Here is a 26,576-nt window from a genome sequence, read left to right as displayed (position 1 = left end):
ACATTGAAACTTCAAAACAGCTAATTTTTTCCCAGGGAAAAAATTCGCTGTTCCGAAAAACACACACATAACACAATCACACCAAACACCTTTAAAACACCTACACTAAACCTAACATACACCACTGTCTATGCACTGTCCTTAACCCAGGCCTAACCCTAAAGTCCGTCACTATTGCACACTTACATGACCCGCGCCCTAACCCTAAAGTCCGTCACTATCGCACACTTACCTGACCCACGCACTAACCCTGACATCTGTCACTACCCGTCCGTACACTTACCTTGACCCGGTCCGAAAATGCCGAAGCCGCAGAAACAGACAACAGAATTCTTTCCCTGTGAAGGAATTCGGGTTTCCGCGGCTTCAACATTCTCAACTTTCAAACTACCAAGTTTGTCCTTCCGGTATTCTGTGTTCTTAATGTTCGATTTCACGATAGGAACCCAGTGTGACTATCTTCTTTCCCTTACTTCTGTGATCCCACCCTTCCCCTTTCAAAAAGACTCTCTTTCGATAACAAACTAGGAAAAATCATTGCCATCATCAAACATGCTTACTGTATGTCCTTTAAGGAGCTTCCTGCCTTCAAAGGCATGCCACCATCTCCCTGCATCCAGTCAAACCTGCTCCCTCCCATCTTACAAGAATCTACAGTCTCAAGGCAGTATAGAGCCAGTACCTCCTAGGTTTGTAGGACAAGGATTCTACTAAAGGCTTCTTCTGGTGCCACAAAAAGGAGGACCAGTGGAGGACCATGCTGGAACTGTCTGTACTCAACACCTTCCTCAAGGAATCCATTTTCAAAATGCTATCTCTTCAGATCCTTCTTCACTTTATCCTACAAAGACTTTTCTACTGTCTCTGAATTTAAAGGATGCATATCTGCATATTCCCATGCATCCATCTTGCAGGAAATTCCTGAGGTTTTCTATTGGATCCTCACATTTTCAATTTACTGCCTGTCATACTTTTTATAAAGTACCTGTCTCCAATTCTAGCCTTTTGCAGGACTCCAGGAATACAGGAATTTCCCTGCTTAGATGATTTGCTAATCTAGGCTACATTGCCTCAAACCCTTCTTCTGCACATCAGTTTCACCCTCGTTCTCCTCCAGCAGCTGTGGTTCACAGTAAGTTTATAAAAGCCATCTCTGAAGCCCACTCAGAACCTACTTTTTCTTGCAGTGCAGACCATTCATGAAAAACATGCAGGCCTTCTTACCCCAAGTGAAGGTATAGAGCTTTGCAAACTGTTTTCAATTTCTTGTACCTCTCCAAACTTGCTCTGCAAGAGAGAGAGTCTCAGAGATTACATTGAAGCAACCATTCCTTTGCTCCAGCTTGCCAGACTGCATATGAGGAAGATTCAGTGGTACTTGAAGAATGTATGGTCCCAACATTCTTATCCACTTGGTGCACAGATTCCCCTCTTACTACTCCTCAAAAACGATATCCTGTGGTGGGTGTCACAGGTCAACTTCAATCCAGGGCTGCCCTTCAGAGCACAGACTCTAGCTGAGGAGCTGCACACAGACTCGTCAGATGAGGCTTGGGGAGCATGGACTGGGACTCATAAGCTGGATGCCAAAACTCAAGACAGAATACATCAACCTGAAAGATATGAGTGCTCTCATTATTTATTTATTTAGGATCATAGGGAGTTGCTAGGCTATTGGCCCTTAACTTGCCTAGCCAAGAATTTAGCCCATGTTCCAACAACTCAGCACCCTATGCCACTGTCCAGCAGGGACACAGGAGGAATTCCACCGGTGTATTTTCTGTTCCCCTTCCAGTTATCCAGGTTGAGCTTAAAAAGGGTTAATGAGGTACTCTGCTTTATGTGGCGAGAGAGTCTGTTCCAAAATAGGGAGAATCTCTGAGACACAAGTCTGTCCTGCCAGCAAGTCCTATTAATGTCACAGACTAGGTTGAGGTTGAGCATGTGGATTACTTGAGTGGAGCTTGACTTGCGGATATGCAGCAATCCCATCAAGGCGATGTCTGAGATTGCTTTGTATACCAGGCATAGGTCACCTTTGAGGAGTGTGTAGGAGACTCAGCAGAGGGACAGATCTTTTAAAACTATCTCTGTAGGGTAGATGTTTGAGGTCCTGGATTCTTTGGAAGAGGAACCTCTGTGGTCTCTCCAGCTGCTGCATGTGCTTTGTGAGGTACATACCAAAAAGGACATTGTACTCAATAATGGGTCTTATAAGGTAAGAATACAGGGATGTTATGACCACCTTGTCCCTGGATGAGATACCCTTACTAATGAGGTGGGCCATGTAGAAAGCTTTCCGTACAACGGTGGCAATATGGTGATCAAAAGTCAGTTTGCTATCAACCTGAGTGCCCAAGTCCGTCATGACTGATTGTGTGCATAAGACCTTATTATCAATGTGGTAATTTGTGGGGACATCACTCTCTCCAAAAAAGATGATGTATTTTTTTGGTATTCAGTTTGAGGGTTTGAAGCTATGTTTCTAGCACCAGTCATTTGTTTGGGTGAGACCCTCTTGGAGGATGTCTGCATCACTAGAGGAATTGATGTCAGCACCCAACTTGCAGTCATCTGCAAACTTGGTCAGCCATAGCCCACTAGATTTGGTCTGCACCTCCGAGAAGTATACACCAAACAGCAGAGGCCCTAAGACCGATCCCTGGGGTACATTGCTTGTTACGGGTCTACTACTTGAGGTGGCTTCCCCTATTTTGACTAGGTGGGTTTCATCAGTGAGCCAGTTTGCTACCCATCTGGTAACATATGGATTGATGCCTAGTTGAGAGAGTTTATCTATTATACCTGGGTGGGGAATAGTATGGAAGGCTTTGGCCAGGTCAAGGTAGGTGGTGTGCACCGTCTTCCCCTCATCTGTGGCCTTGGTGACTGTCTCAAAGTAGTCGACCAAATTTTACAGGCATGACCTCCCCTTGACAAACCCAAACTGTGTGGGATCAAGTGTCTGGAGGTTGCCAATGTCCTTGTTAATGAGGTCCATGATAATGTGCTCCATGGCCTTGCAGATCAGGCTGGTTAGGCTGATGGGTCTATAATTTCCTGGATCGGTGGATGCTTCTCCTTTGAGCAAAGGGATGACAGTAGCTGTCCTCCACTCAGCTGGGATGTAGCCAGTACTCAGGCTTTGGTTGACTAGGGTGCCTAATGGTGCTGCAAGTTCCTGCCTGAGTTTATGTAGGATGCAGCCTGGGATGCTATCAGGTCCCATGGAGGCTGTATTTTTTGCCTTAGAGAGGGCAGTGATGACTTGCTCCCTAGAGATAAGGGGAGGGGGGCAGGTACTGGAGGTGTCCTGCTTTTCTGATGGGGGACAGAGGAGTGAAGTTTTCACTGAACCTGTCTGCCAGCAGGTTGGCTATATCTACAGTGTTTGTGTATGTGGTGTCCTTGACCACCAGTTCTGAGCAGATCTGGGTGCTTCCCTTGAGAATGTGGACATATGTGAAGAAGGCTTTATGACTGTCTTTAGTAGATGTGGCCAGTTTGGACTCCAAGTTTGCTTTGGAGGATTTCACTAGTGCTCTTATTTGCTTGTTCAGCCTAAGGAGAGATTGCTTCCAATTAGGCACCTTTTCCTTCTTGGTCCTGGACAGCAATTTTTTCCTTTTATTATAGAGTCTATTTTTTGTAGATATCCACCAGACAGGTTTACTATTCCTTGAGGAGGATTTTGTCCTGTCTGGTATTCCTGATTCCATGCATCTTTATAAATGCTCAGATAGTACTTTGGTGTAGGTTTGGACATATGTGCCAGTTCCTATGGAGGGGGGGAGGGGGCTGTGAAGCTGTTTATACCTTCCCTCAGGAGGTTGTAATCAGCTTTGGAGAAGTTTTTTTAGTTGACCCTAGCTTGGGGGATGTGACTTCGAAAGTCACTGCTTTGTGGTCGGATCTTAACAGGGATGATGATGCTGTAGGGGATACTGCGGTGGTTACTCATGTTGGTTAATAGCAAGTCCAACATATTTTCACCTCTTGTGGGGGTGTCAACCAACTGGTCCAAGGCATCTACATTGAGAAAATCATGGAATCTGTGGGCATTTGTGTTTTTGCATAAGTATGTCTTCCAATCTATGGTTGGATAGTTAGTCACCCAGGATCAGGGTAAAGGGTTGAATCTTGATGGATTTGAAGAACTCCAGAAAGGTGGAGTGGGCATCTTGAGTCAAAGTTAGAGGTCTGTAGCTAGCTATGATTTGAATAGGGGTCTTGTCAGTTGTTAACTGCACCTGGAGTGTTTCCTGTTGATCATACTGTTTGACCAGCCTAGGGGTGTGTATGTCTTTTATATATATTGCAACTCCACCTCCTTTTGTTTTGCTGCCCACGGTTTGGGATCTGAATGAATGGATAGGATGAGTAACCTGGTATGGCTGGGATGCCCGCCACAGCTTTTAACCAGGTTTCTGTGACTACACAAATGTTAGCTTCTTCCAGGGTTAAGAATGCTTGCAATGAGTGCAGTTTCATGTTTAAACTCCTAGCTTTTAGCAGCATGACCTTTAATTTACGTTTTGATGACATTTTCATGTTGGTAGTTTTGACCTCATGGCATTGGCTGAAGAAGGCACTATGGGGGAGGCAAGAGCTTTTGATAGGAGCCTGAAGCCCAAGGGAGACAGATGCAGGCCATCTCTGGCAAAGCATCGTGGTTTGTTATCATGTCATCCCTGGCTGTCAGGTACTGCATATGCTTGGAACGACACCAGAAACTAAGCCAATTATTAGTCAGTCATTTTCTGTTTGTATTTAGGCATCATTCTGGGTGACGGTAGAATGCTGCTTAAGGCTTGGAACATACCTGCCTGGGACACACAGCGAGCTCGATCATTTCTCTCTTTATATAATGCAGGGAGATACGTCTCAAGTCATTCAGTCCAACATAGACTATGGCAGAGTCATAAAAGTACCTGTTGAGAGACTTGAGTGCACTGGTGATATGGCAGATTCTAGCACCCAATAAACAAGTAACCGTGACTTTCTCCTTATCCAGCCTGGTGAGGGGCACATCTTTGTGTCTCACAGTGGAGTCTCCTTTGACTAATATGCTGGGTTTATGTTTAGGCCTTAGTGGCTGTGAGACACAGGTGAGAGTGGAGTATGTGTGGTGTGGTGTGGTGGGCAGTGGAGTTCGCTTGCGTTTATGCCTAGGAGGTCTCTTTTGTTTGGGTATGCTTTTGTTGAGGACCTCTGCATATGTGGGAGTGTGTTGTGGGTGGTGGTTGAGTTGTGGTGTTTTTGTTGCCAACCTTCTCAGTGCCAGATATACTGATTTGTGGGGGAGAGAGCAGTGACACTAGGTGCTTGATGTAATTGTATCTCTCGCAAATTGTGTTCCTAGGTGGTAGTAGTAGAGGGGTGTCTGTGTACAAGAGGCAGTTGCTACACTGTCTCAGGATGCCCATGTCAACCAGACTGGCAGGAGAGAATGTAGGAAATTGTCCATCCATATTTGTCAGAAACTGAAAGAGCTAAGAGGGTAAAGGGAGGAATGTTTAAGAGTAGTACTACTAGATGATAACACAAGTGCTACTAAGGGAAAATTTCTAGCTGAAATACCTCAAAAAGGGTTAAAAACTATGCAGCAGATCTGTATCTAGACTATGCTACTCAATTTTTAAGATTAAAAACACAGTAAAAAAAACTCACAATGAAGCACAGATTAATCACTTATTGTCAAAACAGCAGAACTTGAGTATGAAGAAATACAGTTAAATAGCAATGAAGTGCAGTAAAATGCAATTAAACAGTAATGAATTGCAGTAGATAGCAATGAAATATAGTTAATCAGTAGATTGCTTTAAAACAGTAGCTCACAGTCACAATAGTAACAGTACGAATAAAGCACCAATTCATTAGAATATTGCCATCAATTTAACGAGGCTACCAAAAAGCAGTAGTAAATATGGCAAATTGAATGCAGTTAACTCCTAAGCACAAGCAGCAAAATGAAGTAGGAAGAGGCACAGTTTTTTTTTTGTTTTTTTAAGTAGAAAGTGAGGAGACAGAAGATAAGATAATTCAAGGATGAGAAGCTAAAGGAGTGGGCCTTTACAAAGTTCTCACTGTAAACAGAGAGAATGAGCTGATGTAATGTGATGTGGGGGGGGAGTGTCCGGTATCAACTATATACTAGAGGAGGGCATCTCAAAGCCACCAAGCTTTAAGGCAAAAACAACAGCTGGGCAGGTGAGTGGGCTCTAAAACAGTTGCACTATTTGTCTTTGTTTTAAGTCTGTCGGGGATAAAACCGTGTTTCAGTGGAGGCTGAGGGAGAAAACCTTCACATCTCCCCTGTCACACAAACCAAGTTACTTGGAGATTTTATTAACAATAGTATGAAATTTGGCAAACGTAAAGCTCAAACAATAAGCAAAGTCTGCAAAAAACTAGGCACTCTTTACTGATGTAAAAACTTCCTAACCAACAGCAGTAAAATGCTTCTCCTGTCCTAATTAATCTAAACAAGAGCTATTTAAACAAGCTAACAGTAAGCTACAACAAATTAGCAAAATTCGCCACAAACTCCTCCTACCGCACCCACCACTGTCAAGCCCTAAAACAACTTTCGTGGCTGGAACTCCTAAATACCTTAGCCCTAAAGCCCTTAGCCCTAGCCCTAAACCAGCTTACTCTAGCTCACCAAATACTGTACCAACCTGACAAAACTTCAGCCTTACAAGACCTGATCATCCTCTACTCCAATAACCGAGAACTAAGATCCACCAATAAGGCACTAATTGCAGTCTCCAAAAGCCATTACAGCTCTGGTGACTCCCTGTATTCTAGTAACATTGCCAAGACTTGGAACTCCCTACCACTACAAGTCAGTATACAACTTAACAAAACCATCTTCAAAAAAACAGCTTACTTCCCACCTAAACAACTATTGGGCATGCAACTGTCTAGCACCTGGTGGATGTGCACAAGTACCAATGCGAACTGGTCTATATCGCCTCATTTGACAAACTGGTTAGTATTTTTAGTTTCTCCTTTCATCTTCACTACGTCTTCAAGATTATTCCTACTAAACATTCTTTGTGAACAATCATATGTTACTGTGATACTTTTAATTGTATGTCTAAACCACTATGCTAATGTAAATATCTTATATATGATCATACAGTCATATGTTAATACCTGGTGTATTTCATAATTCCATGTCTAAACCACAGTGTTCATGTAAATGTCTTATGTAAGGTATTTTAACAACTGTTCTGGAGCTTTTCTCCCCAGGCCTCCGCTGAAAACAGACAGCTGTGTCTAGTTGGGCCTCCTTGGTAAACAAATGTAAAATAAAATAAAAATAAGTAAATAAACATTTATCAACAGTTTTGATATATATATATATATATATATATGTGTGTGTGTATATATATATATATATATATATATATATATATATATATATACATACATACACAATAGAATACAGTTTACATGGTATCAAGGAATTCAAAATATTGATAAGTGTACATACATTAGAGAAAAAAACCTTACAATTACTTACATGAGCAATTAGAAACAGAGCATGCAGATAGCTTGCATAGGTATATACAGTGTTAAACATTCTTAAGAAATAGACACAGGCTTGTATATAGCAAAGAGATCTGTAACTGGAAAAGATACTGTAATATTACCCGCAATTTCTATCAGTTTGAAATAATGAAAATAAGAGGCATCTAGACTATGGAAATATTAGAAAGAGAGAAGGTGGTTGATGAAATATAGTATGATATGTTAGTAGTGGAACAACTATTGATCTATCTCTACATTTAAGATTGAGACGTAAAGTAATTAGGAAAGTGAGAAATGTTGGGGCTACTTTAAATTTTATAAGGAGTATTAGTTTTGGAACCTAACCATCAAGCATACAAATATCCCTCCAGGTAGTAAGCATCCTCTCTCAGGACAACTTTCTAGCTGATTCACTCAGCAGATCCATTGAAGATCCTCACAAATGGATGCTTGACAGATATTCCTAGATATAGTCCACAGTGGGGTACACCACAAATAGATATGTTTCCCTCAGAGAGTATCAAACAGCCCTCTCTTTTTGCACAAGGAGTCCTTGTCCTCAGGCTAGGAGGATGGGTGCCTTGTCCTTCCAATAGTCAGGGAGGTTTCTTTATTTAAAAAGTTATAATAAAAATTCAGAAAGAAAAAAACAAGAATTCTACCGGTGACTCCCTTTTAGCCAAGGCAGCACTGGCTCCCCTTCTCTATCTCTTAGGCAGGGGCAGTCACCAGAAACTACCTCACAAAGTGGACCTGATCACACAACAGAAGGGATTATTGCTCTACCCCAACCTGTCATCCCTCAACCTGACCATATGGATGATAAGATTCTAATTCCTTCCAGACATCAATTTTCTGAGAACATGCTGTGGATCTGTAGGACGCAAGGAGACTCACTATCCAAAAATCCTACATAACCAAATGGAAGAGATTTTCTGTATGGTGTCATCTAACAATCTGGACCCATTAAAGTCTGAGAATTTTCTTGTATTGTCTTATTTGTGTGAACTCACAAAAGGCAGCTTGGTATACTCTTCTGTTAAAGCCCACCTTTCAGTCATCTCAGCTTGCCTCCACCTTAATCCTCCTGCTGTGCCATGGCTTGAGGTCAGACAGTTCTTAAAAAGAGTTCCGCACCTAAACCCATCCAGAAAACCAGTTATTCCCCTTTGGGATCTCAACTATGTGCTGGAGAAACTCATCCTGCTTCCCTTTTTGTCAGCTGTTTCCTCCTCTCTCAAAATCTGCACATGAAAATGATTTTGTAAGTGACCTTCATGTCTGCTAAGAGGGTTTCAGAACTCTAGGTGTTCATGGCTGTTCCCCCTTTTTTAATTTGCCACAAGGGCACAGTGCCTCAAGGGTCAACCCTTCTTTCTTGCCCAAAGTGGTAAACAAAATATCCATCAACTAGGCATTCAGTCTGCCTACTTTCTTTTGGATGTCCACAGGCAGCTAAGATTCTTCCTAGACAAGACTGAGTCTGTTCATAAATCAAATCAACTGTTTTTTTTTCCTGGACTCTAAGCTGAGAAAGCCAGTATCCAAGCAAACTATTGCTTGGTTCATTTCTTTTTGCTACACCTACCATGGCAAATCATTGCCTGTTTCTCTAGGGCTCACTGTAGCAGATCAGAGGCCTCTTCTGGAACCTTCTACAAAGTTGGAGAGTCCAGAATGATCCTGGAAGCTGTTACATCATCTTCTGTGCACACCTTCTCTAATTACTACAGAGTAGATGCCTTTACCAAGTCTAGGGCCACCTTTGCCAGATCAGCCCTTTCTTGCCTCTTGGCTCTCCCAGCTCCCAGCTATCCACTGCTTTGTGAATCACCTATCTGTTTGGAATACTGCAATTGTGATTTCAATCGGGCACAATACAGTTGTATAAGAACTTACCATAAAAGTAGATATCCTTCTTATCACTGTTGCAGTATTCCTTCCCACCTACCTGTCCTCCTCTTTTTCTTTTCTCCTTACCTGTCCCTTTTCTGCTGCCCAGTCTAGCATCACTGAGGGCTGTGGGGGGGCCCCTATGTTCTCCTACTCTTCCTATCCAAGCAGATTATTCTCTTCTCGTGTCTACAGGCTGCTGGCTTGGAGATGGTCTTGAGGATCAATGCTCATATGTCCGCTTATATACCCCTATACTCCCGGGCTGAGGTCGTATGTCAGACATATGGCTACAAGAAGGCTAAGGCTTTTGTACCCCAGCAAGCTGTGAGTGGGAAATAAATCTGTTTGCAATACTGCAACAGTGATCAAAAGGACATCTACTGGTATGATAAGCTCTTGCACAACTGTAATTAACACTGAAGTGTAGTGTTGGTGTTGACAGATAATCCTATTGTCTGTTTCACTTTATTTCAGGTAATAACATTGTCTGATGTGCTTTGTGGATTCCTGACCTATAGGTGCATTAACATTTCTGGAGACTTTACAGCCCACATGTGTAGTAGTTTTGTTTCTGTGTTCCCAACTGCACTGCTAACAGTCAGGGTTCGATTAATACCTCCTGCATCGGTGGGCCAGCTGGGCCTCTGAATGTGGCTGGTGATGGTCAACTGTCATCATAGAGGAGACTAAAGGATTACCCAAAATGGTACTGCCCCAAGTGGAGGCCAACAGAGTTGTGTCATTGTACTCTGCACACCCATGTATGTGGACTAGCTGTATTTTATGCTGGCACCTATAAGAGCATATATGTGTAGTAGTCTTCTTGGACATATTGTATACAGTACAAATGCCAGAGTCAGGTCAAAAAATATAACTCCATCTCTCCGGTGCTTCCAGGCTACATTGGTACTTATATCTTGCTGTATCATACCAGCATTTCTATTATTAATGGCAGCAAGGTTGGTAATAAAACAATGGTAGTGGAAAGAGAAAGAAGCAATCAGGGGAGTGCCCTTTAATGTGTTTTTGCTCTGAGTGAAAAAAGGAACTGATATTATTTGATCAGCTTAATTCCTAAAAGGTGTGGAATGTACATATGGTCAATATAAGAATCATAGACTGCCTCTTTAATGGCTGTTAAATAATCTCTTAAAACTATTCTTACTTTTGTTTTGTATGTTTAAAATTAATGACTGTTCCTTGTATTTATTTATTTTTAAGATTTGATTGTGCTGATCGCCAGTTTCATTCGGTGCCAGCTGCATGGCAGGCACGTATGGAGAACCCTGTAGATGTAAAGGAGCTAATCCCAGAATTTTACTACTTCCCAGAATTCCTGGAAAACCAGAATGGTAAAAAAGTTTAATGTAACCTTCAAGCATAACCTGCCTTTCATTTGTAGGACTGCATGTGCTGTGCTAAGTATTTTCAGTATCCTGCATTTTATGCCTTCCTTTACTTATTTGATCACATCAGGATACTTTCAAGACTGTCGTCTTTTGTCATATGTTTTTGTTGTATGTGGTGCTTGTGTTGCTGAAGTTTGTAAAGCATTTTTGTATATAATTTGTTTATATATATGACAAATCTACACGCCCCCTTGTATGACCTTGGAGTATTTTCAGGTATTAGTTTCCATGCATGTTGCAAGAAACAGACATTTTAATTGTATTTTCTCTCTCTCTCTGTATTTGGATGCCTGTTTAAAATAAAACCTAATATGCCTCCTCACTCTGTTACCTTGTTTTGACAGGGTTTGACCTTGGAAGCTTGCAGATGTCACGGGACAAAGTAAATGATGTTTTCTTCCCCAGGTGGGCAGAGGGGTCTGTAGATTTCATTAGCAACCACAGAAAAGCACTGGTATGGATCATCATTTTATTTATTTCTATAATAAGTGCATGATCACATTGACCTTCTCAAAAAAAAAAAAAAAAAAGAGAAACATTAAGTTTCAGTCTTTATTTTATTTACTGTATGTGTTTATTAATATAGTGCAGATTTTTTTTTTTTTTTTTTTTTTTTTTGCTACTGCATGTTCTATTATGGACGCTATTGATTTTGCTGGCAAGTAGTGACCTATTAGTCCACTTTGTCTGCCTTTTTCCTTACCTGTTGGATAAGCTAACATGATTTTGATGGCAAATAAGCACCCATTGGCCCCCTTTGTTTGGCTTTTTCCCCCTTACCAATTAAATAAGCTGAGATCTTACCTTGTCTGGCAGTAGTAATGCTTTGTGCTGCTAATGAGCTGCTTCCTGAGTCCACGATACATGATTTGAGGCTTTCCACTAGCAAGTCATTTAACCAGGTGGTGTTCTTGGGTTCATCTGAAAAGCGACAGTTATGTGCAGTGGGCTTATCCTGTTAACAAAGGTATTAAATAAAAAAAAAATGCAGTTGTTTTTCCATCAAATTTCAAACCACGTTTCGAACCCAGGCCCCTCTCACCTACAGCCCACTGCATTAACCCACCATGCCACAGAGATCTGTCCCTCTATAAAAATTGGTTTACATTTGTTCTGTGCTTGGCTTGAGATGATTGTCACTGTTGAAGTGACACCCCAACCGCATGTGCAAAATGGGAAAAAGGGGTTGAGGATGGATGGATTTGTTCTGTGCCTTGAATTATTTTATTCTTTTGACTATAACTCTAATTTATGTATGCTTTTTCAGCCATTCATAACTGTAAAATAATAGTTCATCATGTCTCGCTGATCCATCCAACTTCTCTCTTTAAAGTGTTCTTCAAGACTTGGATTAAAGACTGCATTTTTTGTTACCCTTGTCTGAACTGGCATTCTGTATAATACATACCATTCTGTTGCTTTTAGCTGAATGATTTCTGTTTTTGTAAGTGCATAGAAGGATGAAGACAGTACCATATGGTCAGAGTCTTTATCAACTGTGTCAACATTAACTGCTTGTTTTCTGATGGGGTTACCTCTTTCTCTGCATCTCTTTATTCAGATCACTGTCCTTGCTGCTCTCTTAAATGGTTTGTTTAACTTCCAGTCGTAGTGGTTATTTTATATCATTACAGTATAGCCTTTTTCTCCTTTTTTGCAACTACTTCCCTTCCAGTTGTGTACTCCTTTCTTTTCTTTATTCCCCATTGCCTGAGTACTGTCAGGCCTCTCTTGACAATTTAAGCCCAACCATTCTCAGTCTATGGGGCAAGAGTTGATTGCAGAAGAACATCAACCAAAACAACATGAGTTGTTTCTGATGATGGCCTACCTCCCTGCTTTCTGGCAGGTGACATGGGCTTCAACAAGTGCAAGGGCCTACAATGACATTCTTTCAAGAGAACATGCACACTTCTGCACTTACTAAGGCCATGTCTTCATAGAAGACTGCTGCTTAAGCAGTTTGGATGTCCCCTGCCCATGTGGTGAGTATCATACTTCTGTTTTTTTTTTTTTTTTTTTGTACAGGTGCCAGCACTGCAGTATATTGGACCACCTTACTCCCCTCAGGATGAGTTAGCTGACATCAGCAGTTCATTCCTATCATTAAACTTGTATTGTTCTTTACATAATCCATGTAAACCTTACAAAATGTAAAGTTCTTGATCAGATGGGTTACAATGAAATAAACTAGTAACTCAATTTGATCTGTAACCTGTTTTTTTTTTTTTTTTTTAATATGGGAGTATGGTATTTGTCACCTTTCATGAATCTGGAAAACATCTGTTTCATAAAGATGAATTGTGTAAACCAGAAAGCAAACTTGAACTTTTGGGCACCTTCATCATTGCATAACTGTGAAAATTTGCTATTTTGATGTCCTCAGCTTGGCTACTTTTCCTCTCTCTGCCACCCCCATACTTAGAGTGCGTATCTCCTGCTAGAATACCTTGTGGCGACATGCATTCGGCTAGAAGAAAGTACTTGGCCCCTGTGCTACTCTGTTCTTTTATAACAGTCCTAGTCTGGGCCATGATCCTTGTATTTACCTTGGAAATGCTTGTATGTCTGTTGCCTAGAAAGCTAAAGTTGTTTTAAGTTTCCATGTGGCTACTACATCATGAGCTCGGATCCGCAAGTTTAGGCGATCTCAGTTCTCTAGGAAGAAGTCATTCCTTAATACACCAAAGATGGACTCCCATTCATGAGGCAATCTTACATCACCTTACTTTACCAAACAAATTGCCCAGTGGTATTCTGACTTCTATCCATCCAGGAGAAGGCAATTCTCCAAATTTGACTGGCTTGGATTGTCATCATTTAGGATTGGTGAGTTGTTCACAGGTGGTCATATGTGAGAGTCTTAGGTCTACCCCCAGAAAGACCTCTGACAAAGGACAAATGAGTCTGTGGAGCATTTGGGTTTTGACAGACTCTTCTCTTGAAAGAGAGAGTAGAAGTTCTCCTTTTTTTTGGAAGAATGCTAGTGGTTTTATCTCCATTTCTCCTTACAGCCAGAGAGGATCAGAGACTTCCATCTCATTTTGGGCCTCTGTCATTTCAGCAAACACATCAAGTTCCAGATGGTGGAGCTTCACAAATCAGGGTACCTGGATGGTGTCATTGGACTTTATGAATGCCTGCTGGCAGCTTAGAGTCTGTGAACAAGCAAGTGATTCCCTCAGGAGTTCTTGGACAGTTGTCACTTACAGTATGAACGTGTAGCTCATTGAACTTTCTTGTACACCCAGTGCATTTAACAGTATGTTAGCCGTGATAGGAGAGGCCTTACAGGAGTAGGACTGTATTATTTTCCCTTACTTAGATGACTGGCTGCTTTTGACTCCCTCTTGGTACTCCACAATAGTGCCATTGTCCTAGACAGTTTTGTGATTGCAGGTTCTGAAGAGGTCTCCATCAACTGAGAGAAGCCCTTTCTGAATCTCTCTCAGACAATTGCCTTTGTCAGTGCCGAGTTGGACACACTATACTGTTGGTCATTTTTGCCTACAGTGAACCTGAAGTTCATATCTCTGACTGACTTCCTGAGTGAAGACACAGAAGAGTGTCCTTACTCAGAACTTCCTGCTGCTTCTGGGCTTGACAGCTGACACAATCTTTACAGTTCTGTTTATGTAGCTGAAAGTGCTGCTGTTGCAGTACATGATGAGGTGAAAGGTGTTGCACAGTCATCAGTCACCATTGGCTCTTCCTGTAGTGCCAGACTCTTGTCTGGTTTTAGTGCAGTGAATAATTTCTTATGATGGATACTTTACTAACATGGCGAGGAGCTTTCCTCTGCTTGCCAGTGGATTAAGGAGGTGAAACCACCACGGTGAAGTGGCCTGCACATATAACAGCTTAATCTTTTGAAAATGTCTCCTTACTCTAAATGCTCATAAAATGGTGCTAAGACCAGAGCCCCCCATTTATTTGAGCTGTCAGCCTGCAGGGAGCTCATGAGCAAAAATTGTGGCATGCATGGTTACCCTGTGTACATAGCAGGCACTGTGTCTCCTGTGAATGGCTGATGGGGCATCACCATTACACTGATTTGTTTTTTTTTTATAAACAAAAAACATGTTTAGTAAGTTATCAAGTATGACATAGGTAAGCATGCATTTATGTAAATGAAAACAAACCATACTGACATATTTTCAGTTGCAAACATTTGTTCATCACTTTTAATCTCTCCATTCATTGTCAGTCAAACATTACATAGCTCATTCAGTTCCTGCCCTCCCTTAAACCCCATTCCTTCTCTAAAACATTATTCTGCGTGTATTCTTCCCACAATTCCCATTTTTTCTATATACTTTGCTCCTACATTTTTCTAAAGATTCCACTTCCAGTTGTTTTATTTCTGTTACTATATTCACTTCTTCTAGTAAAGTTGGTTTAGACTTTGATTAGCATTTTCTAGTAATTGCTTTTTTGACAGCTACCAGAATTAAACTCAGCAAGGCCTTACTATGTTTAGGCAATCATGACTCTGTATCACACCTCAAAAAATAATTTCCTTAGTTACATCAATTTTCTCACTCAGTATTTCTGATGGAGAAGTCTGAAGGGAATTTTTAAAGTTTGCCAAATCATTACACTCCCAAAAATATGTTCCCAATTACCCCTTTCTTCCCCATCACACTCCCAACATTTGCCCTTTACCTGAGGAAAAATTGTTTGGAGTCTACTTGGGGTACAAACATACCTATATAAACATTTCCAAGCAAAGATCCTAAATTTTCTAGACTTTGTTGCATGTTTGGGAGCCATACATATATCACCCATTATTGCTTTGTGAATTGCTTATCTAATCTCTCTTCCCAATCCTTTCTAACTTCCTCTGATTGATTCCTATAGTAATCATATGATATTTTGTATGCTGCATGAATTATTTCTTTTTTAAAGGCAGTTTCTGTTCTAGATTCTACTAAAAACTCTACCAAGGCTCCACCTATTTTTTTCTCTTTGCCTTTACTCTGATGTCAATCCTTTATAGAGAGGCTGATCTCCAGCCTGCAATCCAAATGATTTGTTGGCTTCTTCCCATTCTATTACATTTACCAGTGTGTAAATATTGGTTCTCAATAACTTGGTTCCTTTACTAGTTTCTCTTAATAAATTCCAGCCCCCTCTTGCCACTTTATTCTACTTTATGAATATAATATTCTGTATGGTTATTCTTATTCTCCTTAAGGATCTTCATCCAAAATCCTAGCTTGTCCTTGTTTCTTGAGCTTCTCCCCATTTCATCATCATCCCTTTCCACTTTGAATTATAGCTTTCTGCTTGCACTATGTATAGAAGCCCTAACTGTGTATCTCTGAAATGCCCCTTCAAATCAGGTAATCCCAAACCACCTTGTTCTGTTGGAAGAATCAGCTTATCCTATTCCACTTGACTCTTGCCCTGTTCCCCTTCCAGATAAAATCATTCAGCTCTTTAATTGCTATCCACAACTTATCCTCTGGTTGATAAAAATTTGCCTTACCTGTGTATAAAACTAAAAGCATTTTCACTGCTTCTGTCTTGCTATCCGTATCCACAAAACATAACTCCCAGTTTCTCTTTTTTGTATTAACTTTTATTTATTCTCTTACCACATATCCTTAGCTGTCATAACAGACTCCTTTTTAATCCATGCTTCGAAGTACTTAATTTTGTCATAAATTTGGGTATTGATGAATCAACATGTGTGTGTTGGTACATTGTTTACAGCTACGCCCTTTGTTTTATCTTTATTAGTTTTGTATTTTCAAAAGACTTGAAACCGTCTCAGAATGTTCCACAACACTGAAATGTCCTTTTCTGGTTTTATCAGGTATAAAATAGTATCATCTGCAAATAAAGCCAACTTTGTTGACTGCCATACTAATTATATCCTTGAATTTCTGAGTCCCTTACTTTCTTTGCCAGTGGTTTTAAATATAAGGCAAATAACAAAGGGGAAATAGGACACGCCTGCCTGATGCCTCTGCTCAAACAGAACCCCCCCCCCCAACTTTAATTTTCACCTCAGATCCCTCATATATCCTCCTATTCAACCTTATTATTTTGTCAGGGAATGTAAATGCTTCCATTGTCTTACTTATAAAATCCCAGCTTACTCTATCAAATACTTTTTCTGCATCAAGACTCACCAGCAACAGTGGTATTTTCTTGCATTCTGCTTCCCTTTCTCACTGTAGTTTTATTAATATCAAATGTTTGCCTCTCCTCCACAAAACCACATTGATCCATATCTTTCAATATTGGCATCACCTTTGCCATTTGTTTAGCCTTTATAGACATAAACACTTTATAATCATAGTTTTGAATCAAAATGGGCTTATATGAAGCTGGACCAACTTTAGGTATTAGAGCTACCATCACTTTATTTCAGATTGTCAGTGCTTTTCCTTCTTTTAAATTATTGTTAAAAAAAGCATTCCAGATCTTCATCACTTTTTTCCCTGATAGCTTCCAAACTTCCACAGAAATACCATCTGTTCCTGCGGACTTTCCTGTAGATTAAGTATACATCACTATTTTTATCTCATCTCCTCCTATCCTGTTAGTAATTCAGCCTCATCTACCTCTAACCTTGGCTTATTTAATTTTTCTATAAACATTTCCATTTGTACTTTTTCTTGAGTTCCATGTTTCTCAGCTGGGTTCCGGAGTGTAGCTCGTGAGACATTTTCCCTGCGAGCTACATCACCAAAACCAAAAGGCAGCAGCACTTTGCCTTAGAGCGGTACGGCTGAAAAGCACAGTCTTTGCAGCTGTACATTATGAAAAGACATGTTTCAAATCATGGCGATCCCTAAAGACAGCTGCCCGGCTGTATTCTAACAGAGACAGCCTCGCTAGATGTATTACACATTCCTTATTTTCATTCAAAGAATGTATTTATTTTACTATTTATTTATTTTATTGCCAGAATGTCTGACAATAAAAATAAATAAATAAATAACAGTAGTAATGCCAGTAACCCCTTAGTACTGCATATCTACCATTATTATTTTATTTTTCTCTTCTATCACTATTGGAGCTCCTCTCACAATTAATATAACTACCCCCATTTTTCTTTGTCCCACATATTCTGATCAATAACCATCATGAAATCCTTTCTTTATCAAATTCACATTCTCAATTCTTTCCAAACATATATAGTTCACTACTCTTTCTTTGTGTATGTGTATATATATATATATATATATATATATATATATATATATATATATATATATATATAAGGCCATTCACATTTAAAGATAATATGGAAAGTGTTGTCATTATGATAAGTTATTCCCACCTGATATGTATTACAGCTTTTTATTTTTTAAAGTGTCTAGTATTAGCTTTTGTGGGAGCACAGTGGTGCAGCAGTTACCATTGCCACCTCACAGCAAGAGGTTCTCCAGTTTGATTCTTGGCTGGGGTACCTTCTCTGCGGAGTTTGCATGTCCATCCTTTGTTTGTGTCGGTTCCTCTGGGTGCTCCGGTTTCCTACCAAATTCTAAAGACATGCGTCTGGAGTGTTTCTCCCCGGGCCTTTGCTGAAATGGGACTCTGTCCCAGTCGGACTTTCCCTGTAAACAATGTTAAATAAATTAAATAAATATGCATACACTAATATTTGGCTTTTTGATCTTTTGTAAAGTTGTTTCCTTTCATATCCATGTGAGCCTATGTCACATCTTACAAGACATTTTGTTTTAGTGAACCATTACACAGATTCTTATTCCTAGTGAAGTTAACATTCTGTTGGCCTCTTTAACCTTTTAAGTAATTGTAAGCAAAGTAACCACATTCTGTAGGAGCATGAATTTCAGTATGTATCAATAGTAATCAAAATGTAGTAATGAAGACTCATTTGGATATTGCCTTTTTTTGCTAACAGTAATCCACTGAGGTAATTTATGTATTCATCAGTGAGAAGTCTGTTAAAAAAGAAATTGGTTCTGAACACTCTCCGAAAGCATGCCTTATTAATGTTCACATGGAAGGAGATAATTTAATTTGCAATGAAGAAAGTTTCAGAAGATTTTATTTCAGAACACCTGATGCTTCTATCTCAATAAAGTTTACCAAAGCCAACTTTGAGGTAAGTTTGGCCTCCCATGTCAAGGACAACCACAAAGCATTCTTTAGCTATGACCACAACCTCAAAGGCAATACACAGTTGTGTGCAAAGCTAATTGTAAATGGAGCCACCTATACTGAGCCAGAAGACACAGCAAACCTCCTGGCTAATACATTCAGCTCCAACTTTACCATTCTCTCACCCTCAACCTTCCCTCAGGAAATATTATCAAATATAACTCCCCCTACTATCACAAGGGAACAGGTCCTTAATTTTCTCTCCAAGACCAAGAACATGGCATCAGTGGGCCCAGACAATATCCCAGGATGCCTTCTAAATAGCATGAAACAAGACTTATCAGGGCCTGTGGAATCACTATTTAACTTAGCCTCCAAACAGGTTTCATGCCTCATGAATGGAGAAAGGCAACAGTCATCCCTCTGTACAAAGATGGGCTATCTACAGACCCTGGAAACTACAGACCCGTAAGTCTTGTATGCAAAGCCATGGAAGGAATTATGGAGACGATCAATAGAGATATAGTAAACCTCAAGACACTGGTCCCAACCCAGTTTGGTTTCATCAAGGGCAGATAATGCCTACTCAACCTGGTGGACTTCTTTGAGAAGGTCACCAATGCAATGGATGAGGGAAAAATTGTTCACATTGCCTACCTTGACTTGGCCAAGGCATTTGACACAGTACCCCACTCGGGCATTGTTGACAAACTCAGGAGGTTAGGTACAAACCATATGTCACCCGGTAGATAGCCAACTGTCTCGCAGACAGGACCCAGAAAGTTAGAATTGGGGAGTCCACCTCTACAAAGAGGCCAGTCACAAGTGGAGTCCCTCAGGGTTCAGTCCTTGCACTGGCCCTTTTTGGCATTTACTTCTCAGAAGTCAAGGCCAATGTCAAGTGGTCTCTGGCTGACTAAAAATGCAGATGATTGCAAATTAGGAGCTGTCATTGAATCTCACACTGACACAAATGTTCTCCAGGAGGGGCTGACACAGACAAACAACTGGTGTCAGAGCCATGGAATAAAACTAAATGCCAAGAAATGCATAACAGTATCCTTTGGGAAGTCATCCATCCCTGGTAACTATCATAATGACAACATACCTCTCAGAGATGACCCAGTAGTCAGAAACTTAGGAACACACATAGATAGTAATCTAGCCTTTGACCGTCATGTGTCTACAGTGGTAAGGAAATCATTCTATATTGCACAACTTTTAAACAAATGTATGGCATCTAAGTCCAAAGAAGTTATTGTTCCAATGTATTCGGTATTCATCAGACCTATTGTTGAGTACAGTGACTCCTTTGGTATATACCTAACCAGGCATGTCCAACAATTGGAACATCCACAGAGGCTGCAGCATGTCCAACAATTGGAACATCCACAGAGGCTGCTCACTAAAAGAATACAGGGTATAAGTAAAATGTCCTGTGCAGAATGCCTCAAGGCCCTTTCCCTGTATTCTATGCCTGGCATACAGGGCATTGCCAGACCCCACTCTGATAGACCTCCTGCATATCCACACAACAAGCAGCACCAGAATTACCCATTCTAAAGACTTAAACCTTGTCTGAGATGTAAATAGGTCGTGCTGGAGAGATAGGTATGTATCCCAGAGACTAACGTGTCTATGGAACAGGCTCCCCATCCATGTGAAGCAGAGTTCTTCCCTAACCCAATTCAAGTGCAACTTGGACAATTGGATGGGAAACCGGAAATTCATCCCTGGTTTGGCACCTGTCTCTCTAATGGACACAGGTAACCTGTAAATGGTTCATCTCCCAAACCCCTGCTTGCACTTATCAAGGGTATCAGAACTTGTCAGTGATTTGAGATGCAAGGCTAGGCTTAAAAAGGCCCTTGTGGTCATTGGCCTAGTAAACACCTATGAACATGTGAATAAAGAATTGCATATAGCTGCTAATGAGCTATTTAGTAGGTTTGGGTCTGCAGTGGAATGGCTCCCTTGTGCATAACAATATAATTTTTATGATTTTCAAGTAAATAACTAAAGAATGCATTAAATACTTTTGAAAATAGTTTAATAAACTCAAATCTAGTCTGTCTAGTCTAGAAGATAACTGCAGTACTGTAGCACTGAAGTTAACATTTTGCAAGTGGGGCATATGAACTGCTCATTGCAGAAACTCTCATTGGAAGATCGCACAGAGACTGTTATTGTCCATGTATCAGGGGTGGAATATTCTCAAGATAACATTAAGTAAGGAATTTATGGCGTATTTGCTCAAGTGGCAGACCTGGTTTCAGCTCTCTCCCTTCATGTGTAACTGACTGTGTATATAGATCGCTGTGCCCTTCACACCTGGTCAGCCTTCCACACAACTAGTGTTTGTACAATTGTTAAGCACATCTAATGCATTTAAAGTGAGTCTGGCAGCAATGACATTGAACACCATTTCACATAATGGGTTTAAATTGAAAACTGGTCCTGGTCTACTGCTAGAAGTAAGGCAAATGACAATGATGATTGTTTCAAGCAGACCGAAAAAACACAACTGAATAAACAAATAAAAGGCGAACTGGAACACGATGAGGGACAACTTTAAAATAAAAATGAGGTTTAATAAATCCATGAGGTTTAATAAATCCAGATGAAAGCGCTTGCCTTCTTCAGACAAACAGCAAAACGAGGCATGATACAATATTATATAAACAAGGGTTTGTTAAGATCCAATTAAAACACAATGCATTATTCATTAATTAGTATACAGTAAATGTTGTTATCTGTCTTATAACTTTATTTGATTTGTTTCAAACATTCAGAAGTAATACAAAAATGTATTCATTTTGTGTTTTACCACTGATATTTTTGTGGAATAGAACTGATTATAAATGTGCAGAAGCATGAGAAATTGTTATAAATAGGTTATTCAAGTAAATAATGACTACTAAGTTCATATGGGCCTGCCCCACTGATTTATGACCCTGTGATCTGAGGTAGACTGCCAGACTATGATCAGTCATCAGCAGATTGCAAAAGCAGATACAAGTTTTCAGGTTAATTTGTATTAAATGGGTGCGGAAAAAATGGTTAGAAGACATTAATTTATAGCATGTGTCAAATATCTCTTAGCCATCCATTGCCGTTATTACTGTGCTTGAACTATTTCACTGATTTTGACTTATCAAACTGTATTGATCACTTCTAACTGTACATTGAGAAACTGAAAACAAGTGCTTATTCACTTCTTTTGAAAGCTATTGTATACTTTGGTGGACAACTGACAAATGATTTGTGAGAGTAAGCTAGATTGCCTTGTTTTACGGTTTCATCTGGCATCCTTGAATTGCTACTTAGACTGTTGCAACGTGTGTCTTTGATGTGCTAGTGATTCATCATAAGCAGAAAAATGTGTCTATATTGTTTAAAATTATATGCAAATGTCTACTATTGGCTTTCTTTTCAATAGCTGCCCTGGAACCCTAATAGAAAGGCATACATCAGTGCTGCATTTGTGCTCTTTGTACCTATTTAAATAGATGTGCACCAAATGTAATTTTACTTATGTACCACTTGGGTGCCATTCTGCAATGGTTAGTGATTGGTTTGCTTTATAGCTTTGTAATAAGCCTGACAGTAGCACTTTATCAGTGTTTTGACAAACTCAGTTGGGCACCAACTAGTTGGGTAGAATTTAGTTGTAACAAATTACTGCAGTAGCATTTCTGCTCTATGTACATAAGACCTCTCTGATAAGTGTATAATTAGACTAAAAACATTCTGTAATGTCCAGCATTCAAGGGTGCCTAGAAGGATCAGTAACAAACTGACTGGAGAAGAAGATTTCTTCGGCAGTATATTTAATGAAAGTTTATTAGTTGTAAACCTGTGCCGACTGCAGTGCTGGTAAACAGTGTATTTATTAAAGTTTTTTTAATGTATTTATTTACATTTGGTAACCAGGTAATGTCTGTCTAGGCTATAAACAAGCTCATTTTCAGGGGAGACCCAGGGGAGAAAAGCTCCCAAATAAATAAGTGCACAGTATTTATATTATGATATGCTAGTTACATATCAAAAAGATAACTATGACAGTTTACATAATGATAAAGTACAGTATAAAAACAAATTTATACAAGATGAAAAGTCGCACATCAAAACAGAAAAAGTCAGTTATGATATCAGCAATAACAATAGAAATAAAACAATATTTAGTTACATAAATAGAAAAAAACACACTAGGTGGGAAAGTGTGGTTGCTTAGCCAGGGGTAGTACAGGAGCATAGCCAGTGATTGGAGAAATAAGTTGTATGTTGCTGTTTAAAGCTATGGGTATTTGGTATAGATAGTCAATGCTGGGGAAAGGAATTCCAAGTTTTGGCTGTGGGGTAACTGTACAGAGTCACCATGAGTATTGTGGGATATGATGACTTTGAGTAAGTTTTTATCAGCAGACCTGATAGAGGTAAGGTTGGAATAGGATTGTATGAGGTTAGATAAGGCTAGGCAGTAGTTGGGATTATGAATAATGGAGTGAGCTACTGTTAGTTGGTTTAGGGCTAGTATGTTTGGGCGTTCAATCCAGTTTAGTTTTTGGAGGGCTATACAATGGTGTGTTCTATGAGGAAAGTTTATGGCAAATTTGGCGATTTTTATTATAGCAAGCTTCTGGGTTATTCAGATCATATTTACAAAGGTATGAGAAGATTTGTGAACAATAGAGAAGGGTGGAAAGTAGGTGAGTTCTGGCAGTAGCAATTCTAGCATGGTTAGACAGATATGGGTTACCCCATGTAGAGAGCACCTAATTTTGTGTTAACTTTTATGATTGTTAAAGCAATATGTCTGTCAAATTTTAGGTTACAGTCTAGGGTAACACCGAGGAGTTTAGTATATTCAACAGGTTCAATCTTTGTACCATTAGAGGCAAAGATAGAGAGATACTTGTGTTACTTTTTATTGGAGGGATTGGAAAATATCATAAGTTTGGTCTTATTTGCATTTAGAATCAGTTGGTGGTGTGAGAGGTATTTTTCAATAATATTAAGAGCTGTCTGAGACTTTACTTGGAGTTCATTTATGGAGGGGGTAGAACAAATAAGGGAAGCATCATCAGCATGTTGTATGATAGAGGCAGGTGATGCTGCAGTATAGAGATCATTGGTAAAGATAATAAACAGAAGTGGCCCTAAGATAGAGCCTTGTGGGATGCCGACAGTGAAAAAGGGGTTCCTATAAGGTGGCTTGTTTACGGCTGGAGAGATAGCTGTGGAACCATTGGAGTGTATTGGAGTTGAAGTTGAGAGAGGCAAGTTTGTTTAGGAATATTTGATGGGATACAGTGTCAAAGGCATTTGACATATCGAGGAAGGTGGCAGAGACAATGTGGTTTACAGTATTGGTGAAATGTAATAGGCCAGTGTTAGTACTATGTTTGGGACAGAAGCCATGCTGAGTAGAAGATAGAAGGTTATGTGCTAGAAGGTGGTCTAGAGTCTGTTTATGTAGGCATTTTTCTAAGATGTTGGAGAGTGGAGAGAATGGGCCTATAGTTAGAAAAGTTGATAGAGGAGCCTCCTTTGTGAAGAAGTATGACATGAGATAATTTCCAAAGCAGGGGGACATACTGTTCAGAGATAGAGCGGTTAATAAGAATAGATATAGGATAGGTGATAGATTGAGCAGCAAGGTTAAGGAATTCTCCAGGTAACTGATCTATAGCAGGAGTACATCATTTTATTTTGGTTAGGAGGTTTTGTATATAAATTGTTGAGACTGGTTTAAGAGAGAGCGGAGGAGTATTGGGGTCAGGTGGTGGAGGTGGTAAGGAAACTGAGTAATTGACTTTGTTATTTAGTAATGAGGTGATAGAGGTGATAAAGTGGGTTTTGGAAAAGGGAGGGCCCTCCATCTTCTTTCCCTACAGCTCTATATCTCAGCTCAGTTACAGCTGGTTCTTTAACATTTCTTTAATAGCGGTATTTCAGTAGTGCTCCTAACTTGACCTAGTGCTGCAGGTATTGAGTAGTGGCTGTTTTCTTTCCGTGGTTTGTAGTAAGTCTATATTGCTTAAATGTGTTTCCATTTTTTTGAGGTGAAGAATTTTTTCCTTGATAAAATAAATAAAGCAATCTAGTTAAAATGTCAATATGAATATATTGAATCATCAGGACAGTCCAAAATTCCCACCCCAACAGGATTCAACTGTGAAAGTCCAAAGCATATTGCTAATGCCTTCAATACCTTCTTTACTGAAGCAGTTCAAACTCTCACCAACTCACTACCTCCTGTTAGCATATATCTATCATCCTACTTGTCGACTTTAACCCCATCATTTAATTTACAACCAGTCCCAACATCCCTCATCTGCACTGTTCTTCATAAACTAAAACCTTGCACCCCCTCAGCTGACCATCTACCAGTAGAATATCTACATATAGCTGCAACAGCAATATCCTTGCCTATTTCCATCCTTATAAATAGAACCATCACTGAAGGAACAATACCATCTATCTGGAAAGTCTCCCATATTATCCCACTCCACAAAGGAGGCAACTCAACTGAACTCTCAAACTACCGTCCAATAGCTTTACTCTCCCTTTTATCTAAAATTATGGAAAAATGTATCCACTGCCAACTACTAGACCACCTACTGAAAAATAACTTACTAGCTAACTGCCAGCACGGCTTTAGGCCTCACCATAGTACCACCACAGCCCTCCTATCCTTTTCTGACTGTATTAACAATAACCAAAACAACAATACTCTATCCTCAGCACTCTTTATTGACCTATCAAAAGCCTTTGACATGGTCAACCATCAACTTCTCTTGAATATACTTGGTTCTCTCTCACTAGATATACAGGCTTTACAATGGTTTAAATCCTACCTTGAGAATAGGCAACAGGCTGTGCTCTGGGAAAATAATCTATCCTCTCACCTTCCTATTACCCTAGGGGTCCCTCAAGGTTCTATCCTAGGCCCTCTCCTATTCTCAATTTTCATAAATGATCTCAATCTGATCATTCCTCAAGCTACATGTATCCAATATGATGATGACTCCACACTAATATGCTCAGCTACCTCTACATCTCAACTTCAGGCCACTACCCAAACGGTGCTTAACAGCGTAGAAAGATGGTTCTTACAGCATAGCCTCCTCCTGAATCCTAAAAAAACAAAACTGCTACTCTTCACTCCCACACAAAGGTCCCTCCCAATTCATTTCACAGTTATATCCAATGATGGTATCATTATATCTCCTGACCCAACTACCTAGCTCTTAGGGGTTACAATAGACCATAATCTTAGCTTTGACATACATATTAACACAACAATAAAAACAGTAAACAGAAAATTAGGCTCCCTCTATAGGATTAAACCCTTCCTTACTCCCAACAGCTAGAACAACTATTGTCCTCACCCATCTAATTTCCACCCTCCTCTATGCCTGTTCCACCTATACCAACCTGTCAAAAAACAACCTTAACAAACTAGCTACCTCCTACAACAATATTGCCAGTTATGCGACTGGTTCCTCATTTAGAACTCACCACTGTCAAAACCTAAAACAACTAGGATGGCTAGAACTTCATAATCAACTCCAAATTAAACAACTTATCGCCCATAATATCCTCTATCTTCCAAAAAATTATCCTATACTTACTAGCCTTCTT

At 39.9% G+C, this 26,576-nt stretch overlaps 1 protein-coding gene across 1 annotated transcript in view; it reads left to right on the top strand.

Moving 5' to 3' along the window:
* The window catches only part of NBEAL2 (neurobeachin like 2), a 3,059,867-nt gene that overhangs the window by 2,635,357 nt on the left and 397,934 nt on the right, over positions 1-26,576 (top strand). Inside the window, exons 42-43 of the mRNA XM_044066003.1 lie at positions 10,657-10,787; positions 11,189-11,298. Coding sequence (XP_043921938.1) covers positions 10,657-10,787; positions 11,189-11,298 — 241 coding nt within the window. The remainder of the gene's footprint in view (positions 1-10,656; positions 10,788-11,188; positions 11,299-26,576) is intronic.

This window comes from Protopterus annectens, chromosome 3.part0 (assembly GCF_019279795.1).
Source record: "Protopterus annectens isolate FY-2018-M chromosome 3.part0, PAN1.0, whole genome shotgun sequence".
Taxonomy (NCBI): domain Eukaryota; kingdom Metazoa; phylum Chordata; order Ceratodontiformes; family Protopteridae; genus Protopterus; species Protopterus annectens.
The sequence above is the reverse complement of the archived record's forward strand: the minus strand, read 5'-3'. Positions and strand labels throughout refer to the sequence as shown.